The sequence below is a fragment of the Eublepharis macularius genome, chromosome 12 (assembly GCF_028583425.1).
Source record: "Eublepharis macularius isolate TG4126 chromosome 12, MPM_Emac_v1.0, whole genome shotgun sequence".
In the NCBI taxonomy this organism is placed as follows: domain Eukaryota; kingdom Metazoa; phylum Chordata; class Lepidosauria; order Squamata; family Eublepharidae; genus Eublepharis; species Eublepharis macularius.
Genome location: NC_072801.1, coordinates 48,884,684 through 48,911,753, shown reverse-complemented (window position 1 = coordinate 48,911,753; position 27,070 = coordinate 48,884,684). Strand labels below are relative to the sequence as shown.

General features: G+C 45.5%; 1 protein-coding gene across 1 annotated transcript; it reads right to left on the bottom strand.

Annotated features, from left to right (window-relative positions):
* Window positions 1-3,356: 3,356 nt before the first annotated feature.
* LOC129338417 (epididymal sperm-binding protein 1-like) lies at window positions 3,357-26,082 on the bottom strand. The gene is made up of 9 exons (XM_054992633.1): window positions 26,011-26,082; window positions 24,077-24,223; window positions 21,238-21,396; window positions 17,043-17,195; window positions 13,849-13,995; window positions 9,998-10,162; window positions 7,068-7,223; window positions 6,481-6,542; window positions 3,357-3,490 (listed from the first exon to the last, which is right to left on the bottom strand). Exons 1-8 carry the CDS (start codon window positions 26,075-26,077, stop codon window positions 6,511-6,513), a joined length of 1,026 nt encoding a protein of 341 aa, XP_054848608.1. The 5' UTR covers window positions 26,078-26,082; the 3' UTR covers window positions 3,357-3,490; window positions 6,481-6,510.
* Window positions 26,083-27,070: the final 988 nt, after the last annotated feature.

Genomic DNA, 27,070 nt, shown 5'->3' with positions numbered 1-27,070 from the left:
GGCTAGGCAGGCCTGCTGGCCACTCCCCCACAGCTTGAAGCAGGAGGGAGAGGGAGAGGGAGAGGGAGGAGGGAGGGAGGGAGGCAGTGCAGGAAGGCCTGTTTGGATGCCAGTGGCCAGCCGCTCCTCCCTCATACAGGTATATGCCCTGTATTTCAATACCATTTCCTTCGGATGGTCTCATAAAAAAATGGACTATTCAGGGGAAAATTGGATACCTGGCAACCCTAAATATAACCAATGTTGCAATCAACTAAGCTGAAATGTCAGTAATTGAACACCAAGAGTAAGACATAGCCAATTTCTCTCCATATATATCTTACCCACTTTTCAACATTAATCCCACATGGCTTTTCTACATGCAGGTCCCACGATCCCCATCTTTTGGAGCAGTCAAAATGGATTCCTCTTCCCCTTTTCACAAGCAGAAAGCTGTTTAGTTTCAACCCAAATTCTCATTTTAATGTGGACTACTCTCAAGGCCCGTGGGGCGACAAGGAGATGGGGGCACCGTCATTGTGCATGATGTCATTTCTGGGGAAACCCAGAAGTGATGCTAGGTAGCTCTAAAACCATAGTTTCCAGAGATTCCTGAAGCGACATGATGTCACCTTTGGGTTTTTCCAAGAAGTGACATCATGTTGTGCACCCCTGAAGCAGCGACAGTTAAGAAGCACAGGTTGCCCACAGGGTTGGATAAAAATGTCCTGTCCCTTTAATAGAGGCTTAATGTGTGGAAATGGGCAACTGAAGCTTTTCATTGCATGGAGGTAAAGAACATTGCCTGGTAAATAACCTCCAATTAAGAGATAGGGCTTATTTTTTCCCAGGCAGTTGGCAGCCATACCTGGTCAAAGAATAAGGCTTCAAGTAGGCCTAAACTCTGGAATCTTTACAGGAAATATTTGACAGGTTTTATTCCTGCTGAGAAATACAACAACCTCATTTGCTGCGCTGCCTCCTCCAATTACATCTGGGGATGTAAAATACTAAAGGTTTATATGATAAAGCTTTGTTTACTATTAATATATTGCTGGCAACATTTAAACATTAAACATGCTTGGGAGAATTGTTTAGCACTGCTTGAAAGTTTGGAGCTAGCATTTTGAAGGCTATTGAAAGTCACTTGGAGTCCCCTTTGGGGAGAGGAGTAGGGCATGACTATCTAAATAAATATAAATCAATAAACTTTGCCTGGAGAGGTCACCAGTTATGCATCTCCATTTAAAAGGTGGTAGGAATCAAGGTTGCCCCTCCAAACTGGCAATCCTAATTGATGTCAGTTGTCAGTCGCAAGTGTTGGGTTTGAGTTCAAGTTCCCTCCTTAGCTGATTGATCTCAAATTGTTGCAATCCAGCCTTTGTTTACCCCTCCATCAAATGGGAGGGGCAGCAACGTCCCTCGTTTGCAACTAGCTTTGCATATTTGCACAGATATTAAGTATGCCAGATATCACAGCAAGCGATGGGAATCTGGAAACTACTGGATTAGGTCACTTTGAGGACACACTGAGCTCCACCCACCTCTGCATACCAGAGATACTGAGTGTGCTACTTCCCAGAGGGCAGTCGTATTAGTCTGTGGCAGTAAAAACAAATCAGTGTGTGATGAGACAACACGTTTTTATTCTAGGATTTGAGGAAATGGGCTCTAATGCACATGAGCTGATGGAAGAATGAAAATGTGGTCAGCCTTAAGTTGCCACAAGACTGTGGCTGGTCTTTGTTTACTATTAATAGGCAATTCAGTATCCAGCTTGTGGATAGTCAGAGTGATCAAGACTTAACACAGTCTCCAGCATACACACTGTCTTTCTGAGAAGAGAGCCACAGACATCATGAGTCAGGAGGAGGAAGTTTAAGAAGGTAGAGTACTGGATCTACTGGGGAAGTGGGATTGGACAAGGCCAAACTCTGTAACTTCCACAGTCCAATTCTGAGCAGAGTTACCCTTTTCTAAGCCTATTGCCTTCAACAGACTTAGGGCCAAACAAGATGAGACTATTACACCGAATTGGGTCTGTTTCCCCAAATTGACTCTCATTCCAGGAGAGATGTCAGCAGCAGGGAACTAAAGTCCCAAGCAACACAGAGGCTCAATTTGGATGGGGACTGCGGAGGGAGAGGTAGACTTCAGCCCCGCCCCCGCCCCCCACTTCATGTGCTACAGTCCTGATCTGAATTGGGTTCCTGCAGTGCTTGGGAAAATAGTTCTCAGCAGCTGATATCTTACTGACAGCATCAGGGGAACCCAGACCCATCTTGGGGAGGGGACGACATTTAATCTAGTTTGACCCTTAGAAAGGTCTAGCTCTGTTTAGGATTACACTGCAAATGTCCAATTTTGTTCTTCATGGATAGTTTATGTTAGGGAAGCTTACAAAGCCATTGTGTGTTTGCAAAAAAAGCATTTTAAAAAGGCCAAGTAAGCAAGCTATTTCATCTCTAGAACTGAGGTGGGCAGAAATTCCCCACACTTGAAATCATTTGCAGTCAGTCCATTTTGTGGCTTTAAAAGTACATCCACGTGTGCATTGAATTATTAAACAAATGTGCAATTATCCCTACATGTGTCAATCATTCATGTACCATCATCTGACAATTGCACACTCTCAGAATTAACGGAGCTTGTAATAGAAGGCTTCCCAATGACACAAAAATGTAAGGTGAGCCTTGCTGGATTACACCAGAGATCCATGTAATCCAGAATCCTGTTTCACACAGCAGCCAACCAGTTACCAACATACCAATAACACACTTTGTAAACTGCTGAGTGAGGCATTAAGTTGTCCTGAGGGGTGGTATATATAAATCAAACATTATGTTATAAATATGAAACTGTATGTTGTGGTGACATAGTGCGTGGATTGGGAATGGTGATTCATTTTAATAGCTGTATCTAAGAGAGACTTCTGGGGTTTGCATGTGAACAAATAAGAGATGATTATTGCCAATTGTACGATATCTGAGCTCCCTTTCATGTCAAGAAGTTATATTTTAATGCAGTCATACTGGCACCACTGAAGGGCAAAGAAAAATGGACAAAATAAAAGAAGATGGGCTTTGTAGGGAATGGTGGTGGGAAATAGAAGCAGTGGGTGGTGCTAGTGAAAAAGAACGAAGTGTCCTGTGACCATATAAAAAGACTCTGCTGGGTGTCATGGGATCTGCATGGACAAAAGATGTGTGGGATAGGGTATGTAATAAGGAGGACAATTGAGTGTGATGCAGTGAAAAAGCTGGGTGGGTTGAATGTACACTGTTGGTACACGTTCTTCTTCGGAGCTGCTGCACATCTGTTTTCAGGGTCCATGGTGAGCAGGGCCCATATGAAACCCATAGAGTCTAGAGCATGGCAGTATATGAGAAAGATTTTATTCCTATCAATGGCATAGAAGGAAACAGGGTAGAACTAGAGGAATGTGAGACACATCCCATTTGTGAATTAGCATCATTGGAATCACAAGTGTCCAGGACATCGGTCCAATAACCTAGGAAGAAACAAAAACTGGTTTTTCACATATGTCTGACAGCCATGGATCATGTCCAATGATGTGAGTGGCCCACAGGACTCTAAGGAGAGAGCCATCTAGCTTTATGCAAAGAAGCCTTCCTACTTAAATGTATTAATTTGGGGGTTTTATCCCACATTTTCTCAAGTGAGCTCAGACACGGTTTCCTCCACCCTTTATCTCCACAACAACCCCATGAAAGAGGTTAAGCTGAGAAGATCATGCAACTCCCTTCCATATGTTGAATTCATTACTTACTTCTGCTAAACCTTCCTTTAAATGGAGAAAAACATATTCTTAAGAGGAAAAGATAACTCTATCTCTATAAGGGAAAGACTCAACTCAAATTGACTCCAATTTGATAGAAAAGAATTTTAGGGTCTAACAGCAGGATTGTAAGATCTAACCTAGTGTTGATAATCCTAGATTGGCTTTTGTGTTAGTTTGTAGCAGCAAAATAAAACAAAAGCCCAGAAGCACCTTAGAGACAAAATTCACTCCAAACATAAGCTTTGTGAGTTAGAACTCAGTTCATCAGATGCACTGATGAACAGATCCCCCACCTGCAGCCAGGGGATGGCAAGCCTACCTGGAATATAGGCCAGCCATAACTAGCCAAAGCCAGCAAGCAATATAACAAGTAAGGATCCCAAGTAAGGATCCCCATTCACCCTCCACCCCCTGCCACTTCTTACCTGGCCAAGGGGGAGAAAGGTGTGGGAATGGGCCTCCCAGGGAAGCTCCCGATGCAGCATGACTACATCACTTCCCAGGAGTGACATCATTGCGCCATCCCAGGAGCATTCCTGGGCTTCACAGCAGGCTGATTTGGGCCCCAAATGGGCCAAATCGGGCCCAACTGGGGCCCAAATTGTCCCGCTGCGAAGTGCACTTGCTGCTGCATGCCTGCACAATGATGTCACTTCCTGGAAGTGACGTCCTTGCGCAGGAGCAAGCAGCATGATGGAAGTGGTGAAAAGGTAAGTGCCCCCCCGTCCCTTACACTGGGAGGGTAAGAAGACCTGGTAACCCTAATAACAAGTGAAACATAAAACTCTAAAGCAAAGGCTTTTCTCCTCAGGGATCATACTAACGTAACTATACATTACAATAAGGGACCATTACCAGATTCAAAGTTCTCAAAATAACAGTGTTGGACTGCGGTGTAAGAGAACCAGTTGCCCGACCTGGACCAGAGAATAGACATGGGCACGAACTAAAAAATTTTAACGACTTTGCGGTTTGTGGTTCGGTGCCGATGACAATCCCGAGGTCGCGAACCATAACGAACATTTTCCATTGCCGAACCGGTTCCCGGTTCATGGATCGTGGGGTGCGGAACGGCCCCCGTGGCACTTAGAGAGCCCATATTCCCAGGGAGTTTTTTGCAGGCTCTCCTACAGCCATCACCCAAGTTTGGACAAGATTGCAAAAGGGATCTTGGAGTTATACCCTCTCCAATCCAAGGCCTCCAGGAAACTCCCACAAAAATCCAAGCTCAATTATACTCTCAGGGCCAAGCTACACATGACGAATGACACTTGAACAGCAAGTGTATTTCTCCCTGTTCACTTGCCCTCCACTCAATCCACTTGCCATTCAAGTGTCATTCGTCATGTGTAGCTTGGCCCTCAGTCTGTCTCCCCAAAGGCTAGCAAGTGGCAAGCAAGAGCTCTGTCCCACTCCACTGCTTGCAGAAAATGAAACCCAGCCTGGGAGCCCACGGCTATTTATAAGCACAGGTCCCATTGAGCAACGCTGGAGGTCTGTGTTTGGCCGTCAGAGCTGCCTATTAGGGTTTGCAGGGATGAGATTGGAGTGCCCATGGCTACAGAACACCCCCTTCCCCTTCCCTCCCCTGGGTGTCTTCTCCCAACTTGTAACCGCTTTGCAACTCCGTGGTTGGAAGGAAGACCTGCCGATCAAGGTAAGCTGGGCTTCGATTTGGGTTTCCAGGGCGACAGAAGGAGTGCAGACAGAGTTCAGGCATTACCCTGGCTCCATTTCCAGGGGAATTGATTGTTGGCACCTGACTGTCTGGCTTCCTGAACCATGTCCGAAAGCACTGAACAAGCCTTCTTCCGAACGCAGGTTCGTTGGACGAGGACAATCACGAACCACCGGATCGCAATCGCACGATCACCAATTTCATGGGTTTTTCATGTTCGTAATGCGGTTCGTGCCCATCTCTACCAGAGAACCTCGCTAGGTGAATTTTTCTCAGTCTAGGGATGCCAGCCCTGTGATGGGAGTGGGATCTTCTGCCCAGCCCTGTTCACCTGGATAGTGTTGGGGGGCAGACTGGGAGCCACCAGAGCATGCGGCGAAATGATGCATGTTCATGTTGTGGAGGCCCCAATGACACACTTCAAGTAGAAAACCTGAATCAATGGTGTCTCAGCGGGACCAGATCAGTCCCAAGCATAGCAAAAATGCTATGTTTGGGGCCCATTTTGCCTTTGCTGAAACCCTGTCGATTCCATTTTTCAAATGGAAATGACATCATCAGGGCTTCCAGAGCACTCACAAGGAAATGGATCAGGCCCCCACAGTTTCTAGTTTCCCCTCATCCCCTGCTTTTGAGGTAATCGAGGCTGCCAACCCTAGGTCATCATTAATACCCTCTCACACTTACCTACCTCATAGTGTTGTTGTAAGAAGGAAATGCAGAAAAGAAGAACAATGTAAGTCACTCTAGGCCCCCACTAGGGACAAAGGCAGGGTATGACATTTGTTATTAATCTAATTTTGCCTATAGCGTGCAAATGAAAGATGCTTGTTTTTCCTGTTGCTTCATCTGATATTACTGCAACTCTTTTAGCTGGAGGTAGGACTGCTCTTTCAGGTATTCAAATCACTGTTAAATATAGTGAGCACAGTGAGCTACAGGGCTGATGAGTGGAGCAAGAAGGGTAGAGTGCTTGTGTACTAAATAGACAAGGAATATGGGGAGATGTGAAAATACTTACCTTGCAGATAAAGTAAGTAGAGATAAGTACTTATGACTGATCTGAACATCCACTTTCCACACCTAGAGAAAATAAAAATAAAAAGTTTTTTTGAAAAAACAAAAGTTATGGGAGAATACGGAAATGTCCTGGATACTGTATTGAAATGTACTTGATACTGATTGTACTAATCTCATACTGTGTAATCCACCTTGAGTCTCAGTGAGAAAGGTGGACTATAAATGACATAAATAAATAAACAAATGTAAAAACAGCCAGTTTTTTTTTAATTTGATCTCATCCCATTTCCCTCCTTACTGCAGTCCTCCATCCCACACAGCTTTTTGTCCATGCAGGTCCTATCATCCCCAATCTAGTTTTTTGGGGTATTCAAAGAGGCCCCTCCTTCTTTTTTCACCCGCGGAAAAGCTAGCTGGATCCAAACCAGAATATCGCACAGGGTGATCATTTCCCCAGTCAACTGGGGAAAAAAGAATTAAAGTTCATTCTAACCCTTCAGAGTCACCTCCCACTTTTATACTCTTCCAATGTCTGTTCAAAAGATAAGTATAAACTTTGGCACTCTTCAATTCCTCTGCTTCTTCTACCTGTGGAGTCACAGTATTTCCACATATGGTTGACATCATAGTTGCTTGTCAGAGAGCACCAGAATTTCTTCCTCCATGACCCTTTTTTTGTACAAGATGAGTAAGAAACACCTTTGTACGTGAAAGGAAAGACGCATGTCGTATTATTTGGCAAGACTGCGGAGAGGATAGAGAGAAAGAGTGAAAGGGACATCACTGGAACACATGTGCATATCCCGTTTATCCATGTATTAGATCATCTTTTCTACAAAGAGTTCAGGGCAACGTATATAATTATTCCCTCTCCTGTTTCATCACAGGGATGGTTAGTCTGGTAGAGGTGCGCACCATGAAAGTTTCTATTTCAGTTTTGGTTCTGGGGGGGGTTCTGGAATAATCCTGTTTCATTTCTTGTTTGTTTCAGATTGGCCAGTGCCAGTTGATCTGATGGGTTTTCGTTTTCATAAGTTTTGATCCATTACACATGCATTGGCCCTACATGTGCAAACTCGTGCTGTTCTTTTCCAAGGGGTTCAAAATTGAGGCTCTGGCGCACCTGCTTTCACGAAAAATGCATCAGCCATTAGTTTCCCTTGTAGTTTAAACCACTGAACCACTGAGTTTTCCCCAAGCACAATAACACACGCACACAACAATGGACCCACAGAAGGCAAGTGTCAGCAGGTGGAGCAGTGGCAGCAGGGCGTTCCCAAGTAGGAGAGTGCTCCAACAACTGCAGTGCAGCAACATTAAAAACAAGCCTGCTTCATGCTCACTTTTTTCTTTTTCTATAGTGCCAATAACTTATTACCTTTGCATTCTGCTGTTACAGTTTCATGTTTCCTTGTTTTTTGTAGTTTTGTTCCCACAATGAGGGGCAAATCCAAATCCTTCCTGTCGAAGCTGAGCATTCTGCTGCAAAACGGGGTGTTCTCGCTGCCAATCTTTGCCATTGCTCAAGTGCAAGCCTGACCTTGGATGGGCACCACCGGATACATAAACCAAGAGCTACAAAAAACTCCGGTGTATAGGAACGACAAGGTTCCACAATCTCTTAAGAAATTTTTATATGTTTGTATTTTTTAAAAGTGCAAAGTGCTAATATCGTGCAAACAATAGTCAGTACATATAACAAAAGGGTCAATCAATATTCATTCCAATCCAACTGGTAAAGTTCATCAATATACATACAAGTCCAACTGATAAAGTTCATCAATCCATGAGCATTGCAATCAATACGTGAAGGTAAGAATTCCAGTATATCCCACAAATGCCAAGACAGCGACCTCCAAGTCCAATTATCCAGCGAAAGAGCGCTGGATAATTGGACTTGGAGGTCACTGTCTTGGCATTTGTGGGATATACTGGAATTCTTACCTTCACGTATTGATTGCATTGCTCAAGTGCAGGCAGGCAGGCAGAATCATTGGCTGAATCCACCCATCCACTCAAACAGACCTATGTTTTCCCCATAAGTTTTCCTTTTGCTGTGGTGTCAAACAGGACTGTTTTTGAAAAGGGGGGAGTAGGCACACATTTGCCATTTGACTCAGAAAAAGAGAGAGCCCTGAAAGACTACAGAAGCTATCTTAAACAGGTCTATTCAGGTGTAAGTCCCATGTTATTCAACAGTGATTACTCCCAGGGAAAGTGTCTTTTGAAGTGCAGCCTATGATTAAAGTCCCTCTTCCCAATGTTTTTAACACTGATAGGAAGGGAGGGGACTCCCCTTGTGAGGACCTGATTGGCAGGGAGGGAGAGAATGCCAGTTCCCAGGTAGTTACAGGGTCAAGGTGGAGGAGATGCATTCATGCGCATTGATCTCATTCCCCCTCTCAACCAACAGAGCTAATTAATAACATACAGTCTCTCTCCCCTTGGGATCTGATTGGCTCTGTTCAGGAAAACAAACTGCTGCCCTGCAAGGTGAGCCCAGTGCCTGCCTACTGCTAGAACATACGAACCGAACCGAAACACACAAACTTTTTGGCAGGAGGGACTTGTTACAATTTACTTTCCCAGATTTTGTTCAGCATTCCAGAAGCTGCTTTAATGAGCCAAACCAGTGAGTTCTGTGTATATTTTGGCTCATTTTTTCTGTTATGTACACCCCTAGTAACTGATAGGGAAGGGAGGCAGGTGCAGGCTGGTCTCTGAGGAGCTCAGAGGGGCACACACAGTTCCCCTTCATTCCATTTTAACCTCTAAAGAAGCCTATAAAGGAAGTTATGCTGAGGGGGGAAACTGACTGGCCAAAATTCACCCAGTGAGCTTCACAGCAGGGTACAGGTTTGAACAACCCTGGCACCAGGGTTACTGCGCATGCGTGCCCCCAGACTGTGTGATGATGTCATCACATGAAGATGTCATCACGCAGTGACGTCGGGGCCATTGGCAAGCAGGTGTCTGGGGTGGCACAAGGAGGCCGCCCGCGCTCCACACACCGCCCCGGCCACCTGCCATCCCTGGCCTGCAGCTGCTGCACCCAACCAGGGGCATGAGGTGGCAGCAGCAGCGGCATGGCATGCGCCTCTGCCCCCGGCACCCCCTCCGGCCCCCGCCTCACTGCCTCAAGTTTGTTTCTCTCTCCCATGCACACTTTGCAATGCAGGCTCCCACACCCCACGTTTCTCTGCTTACTATGCAATTCTGCTAACAACAGTCATCCAGTGGTCTCCCTCCTGGGTTTCTTACCAGTTCCAAGGCCAGTTTCCTCATTTTTGGTCAATCTTTCCTAATTTAAAAAAAAACTGGCAAACAGCCTGCCGGGGGGGGGGGGGGGTAGGGGACGCAAGTGGAAAGAACTTCCCCATGCAGAGGCAGAGACCCTTGGCCAAAACATGGAATTGCCCTCGTGTAAAAGCAACCTTGGTCTGCTCCCAGCCTCTTTCCTATTACCCCACCTCAGGTCTCAGTGCTGGCAGTTAATAATGGCATCCCAATCCTCCTACCTCCATCAGCACAGAATGCCCATTTCCCATTGTTATCAAAGCTTGATGTTGTAGAACACCACAGTCTCCCAGTTGGCTCATCCTCACTGGTGCAGTTATGGTAGATTTCCTCCTTGTAGAAAAAGGGAAAGTGACAGGGCTCACCATGAGAGTTCCCTCCATATTCTGGAGATGTGAGGAGACAAAAATCACAGAAAGTAGAGATTAGATTGATTGCTCCAAACAGCATTGTGAAAGGAATTTAAATGGTCTAGATTCAAAGTATAGCTTCCAGCCTCCAACGGGGAGCCAAGCTACAAGTGACAAATTACACTTGAATGGCACTTGACCGGCACTATGTGGTCAAGTGGAGCGCAAGTGAATGGCAAGTGAACAGGGAGGAATACATGTGAGTCTGTTCACTTGCCATTCAAGTGTAATTTGTCACTTGTAGCTTGGCTCTGAGGCCTGCAAAGAGTGCCAGCTCAAGGCTGGGAAATTCCTGGAGATTTGGGGTGTGAAGCCTGGGTAAGGCAGGGTTTGTGGAGGGGAGAGACCTTAGCAGGATGTAATGCCATAGAGTCTACATTCCAAAGTAGCCATGTTCTCCAGGGGAACTGATCCCTGTTGCCTGGAGATTGGTAGTAATCCTAGGACATCTCCAGCCAACACTTGGACATTGGCAATTCTAGGCTTGCAGAACTCCCAGACTTATACCTGCACAATGCACAGTGTCAATTCCCACCCACCCCTGCCCCAAACTGGATGTGATGCCAACACTTTGCTGAGACATTCTAGGAATCCAGCCAGGTGTTTGGATTCCTAAAGCATCACCTCCTGTTTTGGGGATGGAAATGTGCTATGCCATTTCTCCCTGCCCATTTTCTCTTGCTGCTCATTCAAGCAGCATTTGGGGACTGGGAAGGATCAGTGGGAGCCCTCCTGCACCTCTAGGCTGGATCCAACCCTGTGCTGGAGATGCCAGAAATTAAACTTGGAAGCTTTTGCACACATCCACCAAGCCATAGAGAGGGAGGAACGTCCTTCCCCTGACTGGAAATCCAATTCCAGCTACAGTGCTGAATCTTGTCCACTCTTTCCTTTATTTTGCCCACTTCTTGCTTCCCCACACAACATTCACTGGCTTTCATTAACACGGGTCCCATTATTTATCAGTGCCTAGCCTAGACTTTATATGTGATGTAATGATCCATTCTAGAAACATGTGGATAGGAATGAGTACATGGCTTAGTTAGGTTTCCAAAAGGCTTTTGACAAAGTCCCTCACCAAAGACTCCTGAGCAAACTCCACAGTCATGGGAAATTGGCTAAAAAACAGGAATCAGAGAGAGTAGGAATAAATTGTCAGTTTTCACAATGGAAGGATGTGAGCAGCAGGATCCCTCAGGGATCTGTACTGGGACCAGTACTTTTCAACTTGTTCATAAATTACCTGGAGTTGGGGGGGGGCATAAAGTGGCCAAGTTTGCAGATGACAACAAATTATTTAGATTGCGAACGGCTCCAAAAGGATCTCTCCAAACTAGGGGAATGGGCATTAAAATGGCAAATGAGATTCAACATGAGGAAGTATAAAGTGATGCATCTTGGGACTAAAAACCCAACTTCATATATGCACTGTTGGGATCTGAGCTGACAACAACAGACCAAGAAAGAGATCTCAGGATACTAGTGGATACCTCAATGAAACTGTCATCCCAGTGTGTGGCTGCTGTAACAAAAGCAAATTCCATGCTGGCCATAATTAGATAAAGAATAGAGAATAAAATTTCTGCTATCATAGCACCCTTATACAAATCTGTGATGAGACCACACTTGGAATACTGTGTATGGTTCTGGTCACTGCACCAGAAAACGGATATTGCAGAGCTTGAAAAAGTGCAGAAAAGAGCAACCAAAATAATCACCTGCCCTGTGAGGACTGGTTAAAACGCTTAGAGCTGTTTAGCTTAGAAAAAAGGCAAGTAAGGGGAGACATGATAGAATTCTATAAAATTATGTGTGGTGTGGAGAGAATGGACAGGGAGAAGCATTTCTGCCTCTCTAGAACAAGGGGTCGTCCACTGAATCTGATGAGTGGGAGTTCTGGACAGATAAAAGGAAATCTTTCTTCACACAGAGCATAGTTAACTTGCAGAACTCACTGCCACAGGATGTGGTATGGCTGACAACTGGGAAGGCTAGAAAAATTCTTGGCAGATGGGGCTATCTGATGATCTCTACACCCTCCAGGGCGAGATGCCGTACGCAGCTTTATATCCATTGCTGGGAAGCACAGACGGGAGGACGCTGTTGCAGCCATCCAGCTTGTGGGCTTCCTAGAGGCGGCTAGTTGGCCACTGTGTGAACAGAGTGCTGGACCAGATGAGCCTTTGGCCTAATCCAGCGTGGCTCTTCTTTTTCTTTTTTATAGAAGTTTTTATTTAAAAGAAAAAATTGTATATGACAATTGAAGGTGCATAATAAAGGTTATACAAGCAGTAGTTGAAATTAATTTGAAACTTCTACTGACTTATACAGATAGTACATTTAAAATTAATTTATGACTTAAACAAGCGCTACATTTAAAATTGACTTAAAATGATAAAAATATAATTTTTTTTTAATAACAGAACTTAATTGTGTTGTAAATCTCCTTCCCTCTCCTTGGTTATTTATACAAAATTTAATATCAACTATTTTACTAATCATTCCGTGTTTCATCTTGGCCGTTTCCACATGGCTTACCTGTGCTCGTAACGTCCCGGTAGATCGCGCAAAAAATGTGGAAGATTGTGTTTTCTCGTGCGAGATTTGCACAGTGTCATGCGACGTCGCAGAAGTCTCACGCGAGGAAACGCGATCTTCTGCGTTTTTTGTGTGATCTACCGGGACGTTACAAGCACAGGTAAGCCGTGTGGAAATGGCCCTTTTTATCTTTATGCTAAGTTATACTAAGTTACCTTAATTAATGTTAGTTCTGGCCTAAGTAATCAAAGAAATCCCTCCATTTTCCCCAAAATTCAGCTATTGGTTTATTATGTACATAAGTAGTTCGTTCCAGCATGGCTCTTCTTAAGTTCAGGAACATATTTTATTGTTCTGTGCAGTGCCTGGCACACTGTGAATACCACCAATAGTAGAAGTAGCAGCATTTCATTATGATTGGCCGTCTTCAAGTTGAGACATTCCTAGGGTAGCCAGATTTCCTGCTGCAGCAGATCTTGCAGTGGTAAACCCTCAAGCCCTGCTACAGGTTGGTAGGCCATCGGGGGTGTCAAAATGTGTTGACAGCATGATGTCATTTCCAGGCTGAACCCAGAAGTGATGTCATCGTGCTCTATGATGTCATACCACTCTAGCTAGGGTGGCCAGGCTCAGCCTGGCAACCAGTAAGAGTTGCTGGGGTCAGGAACGGGGGTATATGATGTTAGTGAGATTGCCAACGTCACTACGTCCCATTCAGGTACAACCTAGAAATGACAATTGGTAGCTTTAGAAATCACTGGAAACTCTATTATTTTACCATAGAGCTAGCCTTATTTTACCCATTTAACCATAAGCTAGCCATTGTTACTTCTGAGTTCTACCTGGCAGCAATACACCAGTACAAAGGCCAGCAGCATTTTTATTCTTTTTCTGCCTCTGCTTGGAGTGTTGGTGGGCAACCCTAGCTCCAGCTAAAACCATAGAGTGTCCTCTGAATCCAGGAGTGGCATGATGGGAAATGACATTGTGCAATTGAGACAAGAGCACACCCATGTACCTACCCCCCTCGAAGTCTCCCACCAGGTGCCAGCCATCAACTGTCAATCCCAAGTGTTTCCTTCCCCCAAAGCAAAGTCTTGTCACTGGCAGGCATCCTCCCCTACCTTGAAGAAAACATGATTTCCATTGACTGTCCTCGTCATAGTCTGGGGTTGTGGAACACCATAGGTGGTCATCAGTAGTTCCTTTCCTGGTGCACGAACAGTAAAATCTGTCCTCGTATTTGAATGGAAAATAGCAGGGCCTGGGATCTGATAAGGAAACAGAGGGAAGATGGCATGAAGAAAGACTTGCTGCGGTAGGACAAGAGGTAGCCATGTTCAGCTGAGTTCTGCTTTCAGGAACATCAGGAGTAGGGGTGCCAGCTCTGGCTTGGAAAATTCCTGGAGATTTGGGAGCAGTTCCTGGGGAGGGCAGGGGTTGGGAATGGGATGGAGCTCAGCAGGGATGTGATGCATGGAGTTCACCCACAAAGCTGCCTTTCCACCAGGGGAACTGGTCTCTGTGAACTGGGGAGCAGTTCTCATTCCAGGAGAACTCTAGGCCTCACCTGGAGACTGGCAACTCCAAGGATCCATATGGAAACCGTCCAGCCATCATGGAAGTTGATCTAAGTGATATTAAAACATTTTCTATATATATATATATATATATATATATATAAGCATACAAGGCCGTCTTTCCTTAGGGTTATCAAGGGGCCCGGAGCAGTCCCAGAATTAAAACTGATTTCCAGACTACAGAGATCAGTTCCTGTGGGGGAAATGGCAGCTTTGAAGGGCCAACTGTATGGTACAAGATAAAGTCTATAAGAAACAGAAGTTCTAAAGCGCCATCACAGCAACACTGAGTTCCCTCTCCTCTCCAAACTCCACCCTCCCCAGGCACTGTCATCTTAACAACTTTTCCTGTTAAGCAAGTAAAATCTGCCATAGCCTGGGTCGATTCCACACGGCTTACCTGAAGCCGGGACGTTGCGCTACGTTGTGGATCATGCCAGGAAAAACGCGAAATATCGCGTTTTCTCGCACGAGTTTTGTGCGACATCACGCAAAACTCGCATGAGAAAACACGGTATTTCGCGTTTTTCCCGGCATGATCCGCAACGTGGTGCAACGTCATGGCTTCAGGTAAGCCGTGTGGAATAGGCCCTGGTCTTGGGCCTTTTCTGTGGTGGCCCCTGTAACATTCAGAAGTCTGTTTCATATTTTATAATAGTTCCAGACCAGGTTTTATTTAAGGTTCTGGATAAGCTGATTCTGGGCAAGTGGTTTGTCCCGCGACTAGGGTTCCCAGGTGCCTGCCAGTGGCAGGCAAACTCCCAGGGATTTGCTCCCTCATCCATTGATCACTGGGTGATTGGCGTGAGAGGGCAAGCTCCTGGAGCTTGCCTGCCACTGGCAGGCACCTCAGGAGCGGGCACCGTGCACGTGCTCCCACCCAGCACGGCAACATCACTTCCGTAAGTGACGCCATCGCACCAGCCACAGGAGCATCCCCGTGCTTTGTTTGGGGCTGAATTGGGCCCCAATCAGGCCAAATCAGGTCTGTGCCAAGTGCAGGAGTGCTCCCACGGCCAGCCCAACAACATCACTTACAGAAGTGGTGTCGCTGTGTGGCCGGTGTGGTGACATCACTTAGGGAACTCACAACCAGGTCAGACTTGGGAACCCTCCCAGGGTTACACACCCCCAAAACAAGGCTTACAGCCCCCCCAGTCCTGTCCCACCACCCTTAGCACTCACCCAGTGACGATGGGACAGGCAACAGAGGCACTAACAATGGCCAGGAACACCCAGGAAGCTCCAGGTGCAGGGAACCCTGACAAGGCCGCAGCAGCAGGAGGTGGGCTGGGTGGCAGCTCCTGGGTCCTAACTACTACCACTTCCCAGCCAAGGGAAATGGTACAGGAGGCAGAGACAGCCAGCCAGCACCACTGCAAGCAGCCGATCGATGGTGGCGAAGGCGGCACTGGGCCACACCCCAACACAGAGGCAGGCAGGGGAAGTGCAGCAGCCCAGCACACCAGCAGGCAGGCTAGAAGGGGTTGGAAATAGCCAGGAGAGGCTAGCAGCAGAGTGACCACAGGTATGGCTACCTAAGGCAGCCAGGGGAGCGGCTATGTTGTTGGGGGCGGGACTAGGAGGTGGAGACTGGGAATGGTGAAGGGATAAAAAGGAAGTCCACCCACAAGCAGGGGTGGAGAGGAGAAGTTTTAAGGAGAGAGCAGAGCAAGACCAGAGCATAGCCAAGAGAGCAGTGAGGGACGCCTGAGCGACATTGCCCACCCCACGCTCTTTTCCTGAGACCCGGGTCACCCAGCCAGGACCCGCTTGGTCAATGATGCTACAGATGAACCCACCAAGGCAGGGGAGAGCAAGGGAGAGCCTCACATGGCTATAAATGACATCGGTAGCTCTGATTCTCTTTCTCTCCCTCCCTCCCACCAACTTGTTTGAATAAAGTTATACTATGTTTACCTAAGAAAACCCTCAGCAGCATCTATCTGACTCTTACACAAGTTCCTACCCTCCTGGCTTTTAAGTGGCTCTGTAAAACCAAGCTATTCAGGGAAGGGCATTTGAGAGTGAAGAACCATGTTACCTGTGATAGTTCATCTGTGTCAGGTTTTAGTCTTCCTGTAAGATGTGATTTTATTGCAACATTTTTGATTCAGTTATTATAATTCACTGTCATGGGTCAAATTTCAAAAGAAAAACTGTTTAACAGTGTTTAAAAGAAACAGTAAATCATTATTACAATACTTATAAACTCTTTTTCTGGAAGGAAAGGAGGAAATTTTCAAAAACCATGGTATGACAGTGCCATCAAGTTGCAGCGGACTTATGATGACCTGCATAGGTTTTTCTAGGCCAGAGACATTCAGAGGCGGTTTGCCATTGCCTGCCTCTGCATAGCAAACCTGGACTTTCTTGGTGATGTGCTAACCTGGGCCACAGTTTATAGAATCCATAAAGGCCACAAAAACAAATGGCAGAAAACTAAAACATTTGGATAATATCAAAAGTCCAAATATTAAAACAAATAGAGAAGGGAAGTCTATTCTTCTAATGAAAGCAGTTCCAAAATTATTTAAAAGAAATAGAGAAAATGATGGAAGAGGGAGACTCCGTGTAAAAACAGAATACTGCAGAGATCAGGGTAACTAAACAGTCCATTTGGGGAAGAAAGAGATATTTCTGCTCCATAACACTGAATATTTCTTCCCATGCCCACCAACTCATATGATCCAAAGCATTGCCTGAGTCACTATTAGATTCTCTTCTGCATTTCCTACCTGAATCTTTACAAGAAATCCTCCTGCCATTCAAATCATAGTTTTCGGTGACAGAGCACCAGGGCTCCCCATCAGCTGAGCCCTCTGATATACAAGTTGTATGAGAGCGGTTTTGATAGATGAATGGAAAGTAGCATGGTTCACCAACTTGTCCTGGAAGAGACGGAGAAAAGTGAGAGGGAACTCTTGGTTCTTCCCCAATCCCACACTTGCACCCTGTCATAAGGCACCTGTGTCTGATTTGACTGGGATTGAAGTGCAGTGTTTTAGGTTCCATATGATTCCAGCAGGAGAAACTGAAACACAGGCTTAACTTGGCCACACACAGCACAAAAAAGAGTTGCTAGAGACAGTGCCCTTCTCTTTACTTGTCCACTAGGCACTACGCAGCTCTCTGCCCAAGTTCTTTTCCAATTGTTGATAAGCAAGCTTGACACTGCCAACTGCTTCCATACTCTTTTAAGCCCCACTCAGAAACTCTGTTTTATCATTTAGGTAGGTAGGTATTAAGCTATTAGTCTTTAGTATCAGAGCAAAATTTGAGTCTAGTAGCACCTCCAACACCAACACAGTTTTCCAAGGTATAAGCTGGTATCTGACAAAGAGAAAGGCGCCACTGGAATCAGACTGCCAGGTCTCCCACTCTAGTCCCCTGTTGCCATTTGCTGGCCTGGTGGAGAAAAATGGGAGAGCCAATCAGTATTGCACTAATTCCATAATGTCAGTTACAGCTCAAACCAGAAGTGATATCATTACATCAAGATGAAGCTCTAGAATTCATCCAATTCTAGGAATCTAGGATTCCTAGCACATCACCCCAGCAGAGTAACATGACTTACCATACTCAAATTTTGTTCTGTTTTATGTGAATATCCAGTGGTTGTTGGGCCTTTAGAATTCAGAGCAAACTGAAAGCCCCACTGCAAGGGGAGAGGCTGTGGCTAACAGCCAAACTAGACGAGACCAATTACACGAGGTCAAGCTTGTCTAGAATCATGTCTGTTCCTTCCTGCCCATGTCCATTTTACCCCTGATGAACACATGTCCTGTAGCCCTAATCAATGCACGTGTCAGGTAACTGGTGTAGTTGCAGTTTCAAGTATCCATAGTCATAATCAGTGAGTCACCATTGCAGAGCGTGTATTTTGAGCAGCTTCCCTCTCCCCTCTTGTTGCCCTTAGATCCAGCTTACACTTGAACTGTTTTGCTTTTAATCTGGCAAGTTTTATATTCTCCCGTTTTCTAGTTGACGTTGTCACCTCCCTACTCCTCCTTCCTGCACCCTCCTTCCCTCTTAACTTCCTCCTCCTCCTCTTCATGCAGCGTCTTCGGTCAGGATAAGGAGGAGGTTGGAATAAAGATCATGGCAACACAGATAAGCATCTGAGCAAGCCACCTTCGATCTCCATTATTCCCTGTGGGGAAAACTAGGGGAGCTATCTAGGGAGATAGGGTGGCATTTTGCAAGCAAAATCCACCAAATTTGCAGGAGAGCTAGTTCTATCTGTCCCCTAAAGACCTCCCAAGTTTCAGAGAGATTGAACCCCGGGAAAGGCATGATCCCTGGGTTTCCCCAGGTCCTGTCATTTTCTCTTCACAATAGTAAAAAATGGGGTGGCTGCTGGCACCTACTTTGAGGAGCTTCAAACTGACCTCCTCAAGGTCCAATCTCCCTGAAATTTGGGAGGTGTTTAGAGGATAGTTAGAAGTTGGTCCCCTGAAATTTTTGTAGATTTATTTTGCAAAATGCCACCCCCATTGCCCTGGATAGCCCCCATAGTTTTCCCCATAGATGATAATGGAGATGGCAGGTGGCTGAGGACAAACAGGCAGTAAAGAGTTGATTCTGGCTGACAGCAAGAAATGCTGCTGTGGCTTCTGACATGGTTATTGCCCACCCCCCTTTGCACAGATGCCCCCCCTTCCTGGTAGGCTGAGCTGCAAGATCTCAGCAGAGGTGTGGAACCCCCATTTTCAGCCCCCACCCAGGAAACCCAGTGGGTTTTTTTCCCAATACGTCCAATTGAGTAAACAAGTCTCCCTCTCAGAAAAGCTGCAGAGGAAAGTTTGAGCGTGCACGAAGAGAAGATGCTTCATGGGATACCGTCTCTCGTCTGGGAGGAATGAGGAAAAAACACATGCCAATCCAAGCACGGGATCGAGTGCAGTGTAGCCGCATTGTGTGAGTGAACAGGAAAGCAACGAGGAAACTCGTGTAAGTGCATTCACGAATCATATACATGTCGTTTGGCTCTCAGGTGCAGAGCATCTGCTTGGTATGCAGACAGTCCCATATTCAGTTGCCAGCATCTCCAGTTAAAAGGGATCAGGTAACAGGTGATGTGAAAGACCTTCCCACACAAATCAGGGTCCCCAAGGCAGCAAACATTTCAAACACTGAAACATTTAGATTCTTTGTTGTGATCAGATATGCCATATGTGTGTTTTCTGTATTTGGATTTAGATTTGCTAGGGTTTTATTCCACTTAATGGGCTCCGTCCAACCACCTTTTCCAGTGGAAGAAAAGGAAGAAGCGGTCTCCTTTGATCCTGCCCCAACCTAAGGCTATCCTGGGGATCATAGGACCTGCATATTCAAAAGCCACATGCACTGTAACAAGGAGACCCTGGAGCTGCAGAAGTGGTTTCACAGAGTAGAGGTGCAGAGGTAAAAACAGATCCTGAAGGCCTCTGTGGAGCTTCAAGAGATAAAGGTCCCCCTAGAGAAGCTGCACCGGGGCAGCTTTTGTGAGCCAATTTTTGGCTGAAAGGTAGGATTTAAAATGCAACAAACATATCTTATTTTTACCTTGCTATTCTTCCAAAGGAGTTCAGGTCTGCAGGCCCCTCCTTGCCATTTTAACTTTACGACAACCTATGAGGTAGGTCAGGCTGAGAGAGACTGGCTGGTAGGGTCACCAGGGTGTGCAGGGGGCATGTCATCATGTGCACCACTATGTCACTTCTGAGGTAATCCAGAAGTGGCATAGAGTAGCTCTCAGAATTGCTGGGTACTCTATGGTAAAACCATAAGGCCGCTGCTTCATTTGCATCTTCATTCCTGGCTTTAAAAGTGAGGGAAGGTTCATAAGGCCAATTCTCCATTCGCTTCCTCCCTCCTGGCTATGCACTACCATTTTTTTTTAAAAGCCAGGGAAGAGTCGTAACGATGCTGCTTCATTTGCTTCCTCCCTCCTGGCTTTAAAAGCCAGGGAAGGGTTAAAAGGCTGATGCTCCATTCGCTTCCTCCCTCCTGACTACAGCTATACACTCTCATTCGCTTCCTCCCTCCTGGATTTAAAAGCCAGGGAAGGGTTAAAAGGCTGATGCTCCATTCGCTTCCTCCCTGCCAACTATGCACACACTGGTGTGTTTCAGGATTCTCCTAATGCCAAAGAGGAAAAAAACTAAAGATGTGTGTGAATAGCCAGGGAGGGAGGGACCATTTTGTACAGCCCTTTGAGAAACAAAGCAGGGGGGAGCACTCTTCCCTGGCTTTAAAAATAAATAAATGAGAAAGTGTGTTTATAGCTGGGAGGGAGGAAGCCAAGCGCATTTTAACCCTTTCCTGGCTTTTACAACCAGGAGGGATGAACATTATGACTCTTTCCTGGCTTTAAAAGAGAGGGGGGGAATGGAACAAGCACAAAAAGGAGATGTTTCCCCCCAGAACTCCACCACCAATTGCGTCACCAGTGGGCACAGGATGGCCCAATCAGCAAATAGAGGGACAGGGGGGGGGGTGAGCTCCAACATTGCAACGTTACAACACAGGCATAAAAATTAAGAAAAAAAAGTGACGTCAGCTCCAACCCCCACAAAGGCAGTTTCAAACAGACATATCTCAACTCATTAGCAGACACCAAATCACCTCGAGATCATGCAGAGCAGAATACTGGGAGCCCAAGTTGATTCGGCGCTGATCGGCGTGAATATGCAGAGGTGCCAGATTAAAGTGTGCTGAGCGGAAAGGACCAGTGAGAGGCCAGTGGCAGCCCTAGTGACTGGCCAGTAATCAGCCAGCAAGCGTCAGGGTGGAGTGGGTCTCCCCAGTCTTCATCCAAGACTCCTGCTAGAGTTGTACATTGGCTCTCTGAAGGAACATTTCTGGTTAATGTTAAAAAGCTTCCTCATTGTGCTTAATCTACAGCTGAATCTCTTGCAACAACTCTAGAGTCAGAATCAGTATACTTACTCAAGTCAGAACAGTAGCTCCATTTCCTGTTTTTATCATAGCTGCCTGTTGTGGCACACCAGGGCTTATCTGAAAATTTAGTGGTACAGGTGTAGTATATCTTTCCCAGATATGAGAAGGGGAAGACACAGGGATTTCCATTAGAATTACCTCCATACTCTAGAGAGAGGACAAGATCAGAGCTTATGTATATTATTTATATTTCATAACTTGTTTCCATCCTTTTTCTACTTTCCTTTAGGGAAAAAAGTGCACTGAGTGTAGGCCCTGCTTCTGCCTAAGGGATTTTGTATCAGTTTTCCCTAAATCCTTGAACTGGAGTCCTCACAGGTAGTACTGGTAAAAATAAATATCAATAGAACAGTTTCACCTAAGCAATTTAAAAGGAGGGAGCCTAGGGAATTGTTGCCTTTTTTTCTGGGTCTCTGATGCAACTACTGTCTTAAACCTAAAGGAGATCCTAGTACTGAACAAAGTTTATTTATCTATCAAAATATTTATACTCCACCTTTCACTTTGGCTCTTGCATTGGAGGAAGGCTGCTTGGAATACGGTTACATCCACCCAGGGCTTTTTTTTTCAGGGGGAACGCGGGGGAACGGAGTTCCGGAACATCTTGAAAATGGTCACATGGCTGGTGGCCCCGCCCCCTGATCTCCAGACAGAGGGGAGTTTAGATTGCCCTCCACACCGCTCAGTGGCGCAGAGGGCAATCTAAACTCCTCTCTGTTTGGAGATCAGGGGGCGGGGCCACCAGCCATATGACCATTTTCTCCGAGGGCAACCCACTTGAGTTCCACCACCTCTTTCCCCAGAAAAAAAGCCCTGCATCCACCCAATTATTGAGGGAAATTACACCTGCTTTCCTCCTGAAACTGAAGGAAATCACTACATTTGCTTAGAAATGTGCATCTTGGGAGTTAAATCTGCCTTTCTTGTTTTAAAGAAACCACTGTAGGAGGAGCAATTGAGAGATGAGGAAAGAAGTGGCAAGGGAAACGCGGTGTTTACTAGAGGTGGGCATAAACCAGGAAAATACCAAACTATGCAGTTCGTGGTTCATCGCGTTTCACAAACCATGAACTTTCATGAACTTGTCCCGGTTCACGAACCGGTCTATTTGGTTCGTGAAAACGTCACTTCCAGGGCAGCAGAAAGTCTGCAGAAAGCCCACCCCTTCTCCCCATTGCCTAGGAAACTGATTGATCTGTGGCAGGCTGTCTCCAGTGATGAGCTGAAAAACAAACCAAATGAACCAGCCTAAAAGTTTGGGGCGGTTTGTCAGAAATGGGCTCTGATGAAACACTGGTTTGTGAACTACGAACTGGCCCGGTTCGTGATGAACTTTGGTTCATATTTCGGTTTGTGCCCATCTCTGGTGTTTACCCTTTACCAGCTACCTCTGTAAGAAATTCTCCAGCTATATTTCAAATACATTTTTTGTGCTGAAAAGGGCAGGGGAAAAAAGACCACAAACAATTTAGATCCTATAGGGAGCAAAGCCACTTTGGAGCATACAATGACTCAGAGGACTCATCTCTGGTCTCCAGTCAGAGAAAAGGGGAAAGAAAGGACCCATTTTTCTACTGGTGAAAAAGGAAGGAAGAATTCCTGTTGACCACTCAAAAAAGGTTACAGTGGGGCTCATTGTGGACAATAGCCAAGGGCTCTTTGACAAAGGCTGTAGAACAGAGGAAAATTGGATAAAACTGTGTGGAAAAGCTGGATCCAACCCAAATTCTAGAAGCAACTCCTCTCAAAAAAGGGCAAAGAAAAATATAGCGTTAGACCATTGCCGCTTCCCATGCTCAGCTTTTAAAACATGTGGTTCATTACAGAAACAACCATAGCCTTGTGTCAAAACCAGGGCTTTTTTTCAGGGGGAACGCAGGGGAACGGAGTTCCGGAACATCTTGAAAATGGTCACATGGCTGGTGGCCCCTCCCCCTGATCTCCAGACAGAGGGGAGTTGAGATTGCCCTCCGCGCCGCTCCAGCGGCATGGAGGGCAATCTCAACTCCCCTCTGTCTGGAGATCAGGGGGCGGGGCCACCAGCCATGTGACCATTTTCTCTGAGGGCAACCCACTGAGTTCCGCCACCTCTTTTCCCAGAAAAAAAGCCCTGGTCAAAACTATGAAGAGTGAGCCACAGCAGCTCTCCAGAATAAGATCTGGGAGAGGAGGTGTTTTGTCTCATGGACCAAAGGTGTGTGCAGCCCACCACTGAACTGAGATGCCCCTCAGAAAAAGGAGAAGGATGCTCTTGGCTTTTCATAACCTGTCCTAATCTTAAAACCAGGTTAATTTATTGGCTTGTTTTTTTTTGTCCTGCTACTATGAAGTAAAAAAACTAATCATATAATCATTTGTTTCCATATAATTGTGATTGTCAAGGGAAAGTGTCCACAGTTTTTAGCAAGTCAAAACCTCTTGCTGTTTTATATTCTGAATAAATACACCCACCATTCCTACATCCTCCATTCCTACAAATAAATTTCCCAAATACAGAGAATTATTGATGACATTTTTGGAATGTCTTTTCTCATGCTCAAAATCACTAAATCTGTGGGGGGAGGGGGAATCAACTTGGTTTGAAAACTCTCTTCCTGCTCCCCCCCCCCACACTGATAGAACAGGTTTGTATTGTGGGGGAGGGGGGGCGGTGCTTCCAAAATTTACTCCAGACACTTTCTGTTTCAGGCTTTTAGAAGAAAGCTGTCTTTTCTTATGTCTGATATTTCCTTCCAGCCCAGAACAGAGTCTATATGAAATGGGGGGGGGGGAAATGCCAATCAACTCATTCTCTCATGTAGTGGAGGTTCAAATGGGATTCTGTCACCTTGTGTAGAACAACTCTTCCCTTCCCCATCCCTGTCATAGTTATCAGTTGTGGCACACCATAGTTGCCCATGTTCATCTCCAGCTCTGGTGCATGCAGTATAGTATCGGTCCTTGTACCAGAAGGGAAAGACACAGTCTGGAGTATCTGAAAAGGAAACAAAGTGGAAAGGATATTTAACAGAAGCTACATGAAAAAAAAACCCTGAGGGAATACAAGTGGGAAGGTCCATTGGCTCTAGCTGGTGGGCTTTGTGCCTTGAAATCACAAGTAGTTAGAGGAAAAGGAGATGTTCCTTTCTTGTTCCTTTCTGTGTAAAACAGGAGATGATGTTGGTTTCTACTTTTATCCCTCTCCCTCTGAACAACAAACTGCACCTTCTGGAATATGCACTTCTACACCTCTTTTAATGGTAAAAGACTTTTATCTTCCCATGCCTCTGGGAATAGTTCAGTGGCTCATGAGCACTGCTGGGAAGCTGTCCACTGGAGGGGCCATTACTGATACCTCCATGGCGGCCACCCTGTACATGCGGTCACTGCAATTATTATGTGGTCACTGCAATTATTGGGGCATCATGTCATCAATAATGGTAGTCACATATGCCCAACGTACTGTGGCAGAGGCTCGTGCAAAAGCTTCATAGATGCCTATGAAGTTCTATTCAACTGAATTTATTCCTAGGTTCAGGAAGGTCCAAAATCACCTGGTCTTATTTAAGGAGCAGATTGTTAGCAATCTGCCGCTTTTGAATCCCAGACTTTGTTCAGCCCATTTTGCAGTCTTTTGTCAATGGAGTTGCTTTGCTGCCCTGACCAGTTTTCCTATTTCTGGCCTCAGTCATCCACAAAAGAACTGGCTGGTTTGGGTATAAATAAATGACGAATCAAGAATGTCAGAACTGCCATGTTGTTCAAAAAAATAGCACATCTAGGTCAACTTCCTTTCTAGTGGCAGTAACTGGCTATGGCTTCCTTGAGGATCACAAGCAGAGCACATAAAGCTCAGTTGCCTTCTACTGGTCTGTTAAGGTCAGCTGTGTCTACTCTGATTGCCAGTGGTTCTCCAGGATCTCCAACGGAGGTCTTTCACGACACCTAGTAGTTGATGCTCTTAAATGGAGATACACCAGGGACTGAACTTGGAACTTTCTGCATGCAGAGTAGATGTTCTACCAGTGAGCCACAGCATGGTGCTACTAATTCCCCACATCTTGGCAAGTAATGCTCCACTCTTTCTAAGACTGCAGTTTGGGCAATTTTAGCATTATAGCCTTCACGTTGTAATCAAATCCTTCTCAAAAACAGCCTATGCTAGTTGCTAACATACCATCCTGTGGCAATGATTTCTATAAGTTGGGAGTGCCTGGTGTGAAGAAGTCCTTCCTTTGTTTTAAACCTGCCCACCCATTTCAGTAGAGGAGTCTGAAAACCCAAAGGCTGGCCACTGCCTGCCTCTGCAGAGCCTTCCTTGATAGTCCCCCTTCCAAGTACTGATCCTGCTTAGCTTCAAAGATTTTTAAAATGTTTTACTTGATTTATATCCTGCTTTTCTCCCCAGTGGGAACTCAAAGATGCTCATGTAGTTCCCCTATCCTCCACTTAGACCTCATAACAACATGTGAGGTAGGTTAAGGTGAGAGTGTATGAATGGCCCAAGGTCACCCAGCAAGTTTCCATGGCACAACGGTGATCTGAATCTGGGTGTCCTCGGTCCTAGTCCTACATTCGAGCCATGAGACCATGCTGGCTCTCTGATGAGATTTGGCTGCCTTCCCTCCCATATATATTAGGGGGTATTATTTTTTAATGAAAATATTTTAAAACTGCCATGAAAATCTAAATCTATGGCCAGCTACAGGAGATCAGTGAGTCTTAGTGAGGTGCTAACCCAGCTAAAAGGAGCCAGAAGAGAGACATGAGAATGCGACTCACCTTTCCATGCTGCAAGGAGTGGCAGGAGATAGCAAGCAGCCGCAAGGAAGACTATGGAAGAAGCCATTTTCTTCTTCTCTCTCAATTAGGGAATCTGATAGAAGTGGAAAATGCACACCACACTGTTGTTTTTATACACTCCACTGGGTCACATCTTCCTCCCACAGAAACAACAGGAGGAAATAGTCAGATTCTGCCATGACAGAGAGACAAATAAACAAATAGTGTGCGTAACCTTGACCTTTTCAAATAACAATGGGCAATTCCTGGATTCACTTCAGCAGGATAAATTCTGATCACAACTAGACCTGAGGGCAGGAGATGCAGAGATACATTGGCTGTAGGGAGTGGGAGGTCACCCAGCGAACTTCCATAGCTAAGTGAGGATTTGAAGCTGGGTCTCTTCAGATACTAGTTCAATACACTAACCACTACATCACATTGCCTTTTTGGGAAAATGGTAAGAGAGGAAGGTTAACTTACATTATTTCATTTCTGAGACCTTATTTGTTTAAAATTTCACTGCTGTTTCTGCAGAAAAGTTATGGTTATCCCTTTCATTCTTTATGGGGCATGAAGAAAGCTGATTTTGCACTATGCCCAACTCTTTCTTCTCTGAAGCGCAGTGGCAATTAGTCTCTAGTCCAGCTAGCCTTGCCAACTGCCCAGGAAACCAAGCCCAGCCTGCCCTATTCTTGTGTCTTTAACAGCTGTTTGCTGGGCAGAAATTAAGAGACAAAAATTAAAAGTTGGCAGTCCTAATTCTGGCAGTGGTGTAACACAAAAACATTTCTGTCTGAAGATAGAATGATTCAATTGTTAAGGTTTATAAGAGACTAATTTGATGTTTGTGGGTATTTTTGTATGTCCTCAACAAAAAAAATATTAAGACTGCAATCCTACCTATAATTACCAATTGGTAAATCCAGTTGTTCAGTAGGATTCATTTCTGGGTAAATATGCAGAAGGACTGGGGAAGCATGCGGGAGTGAGAACTGAAACCCAGTAATCATCAATGCAGTATACTATCCACTGCAGCAGACTGATCTCAGTCTAACAT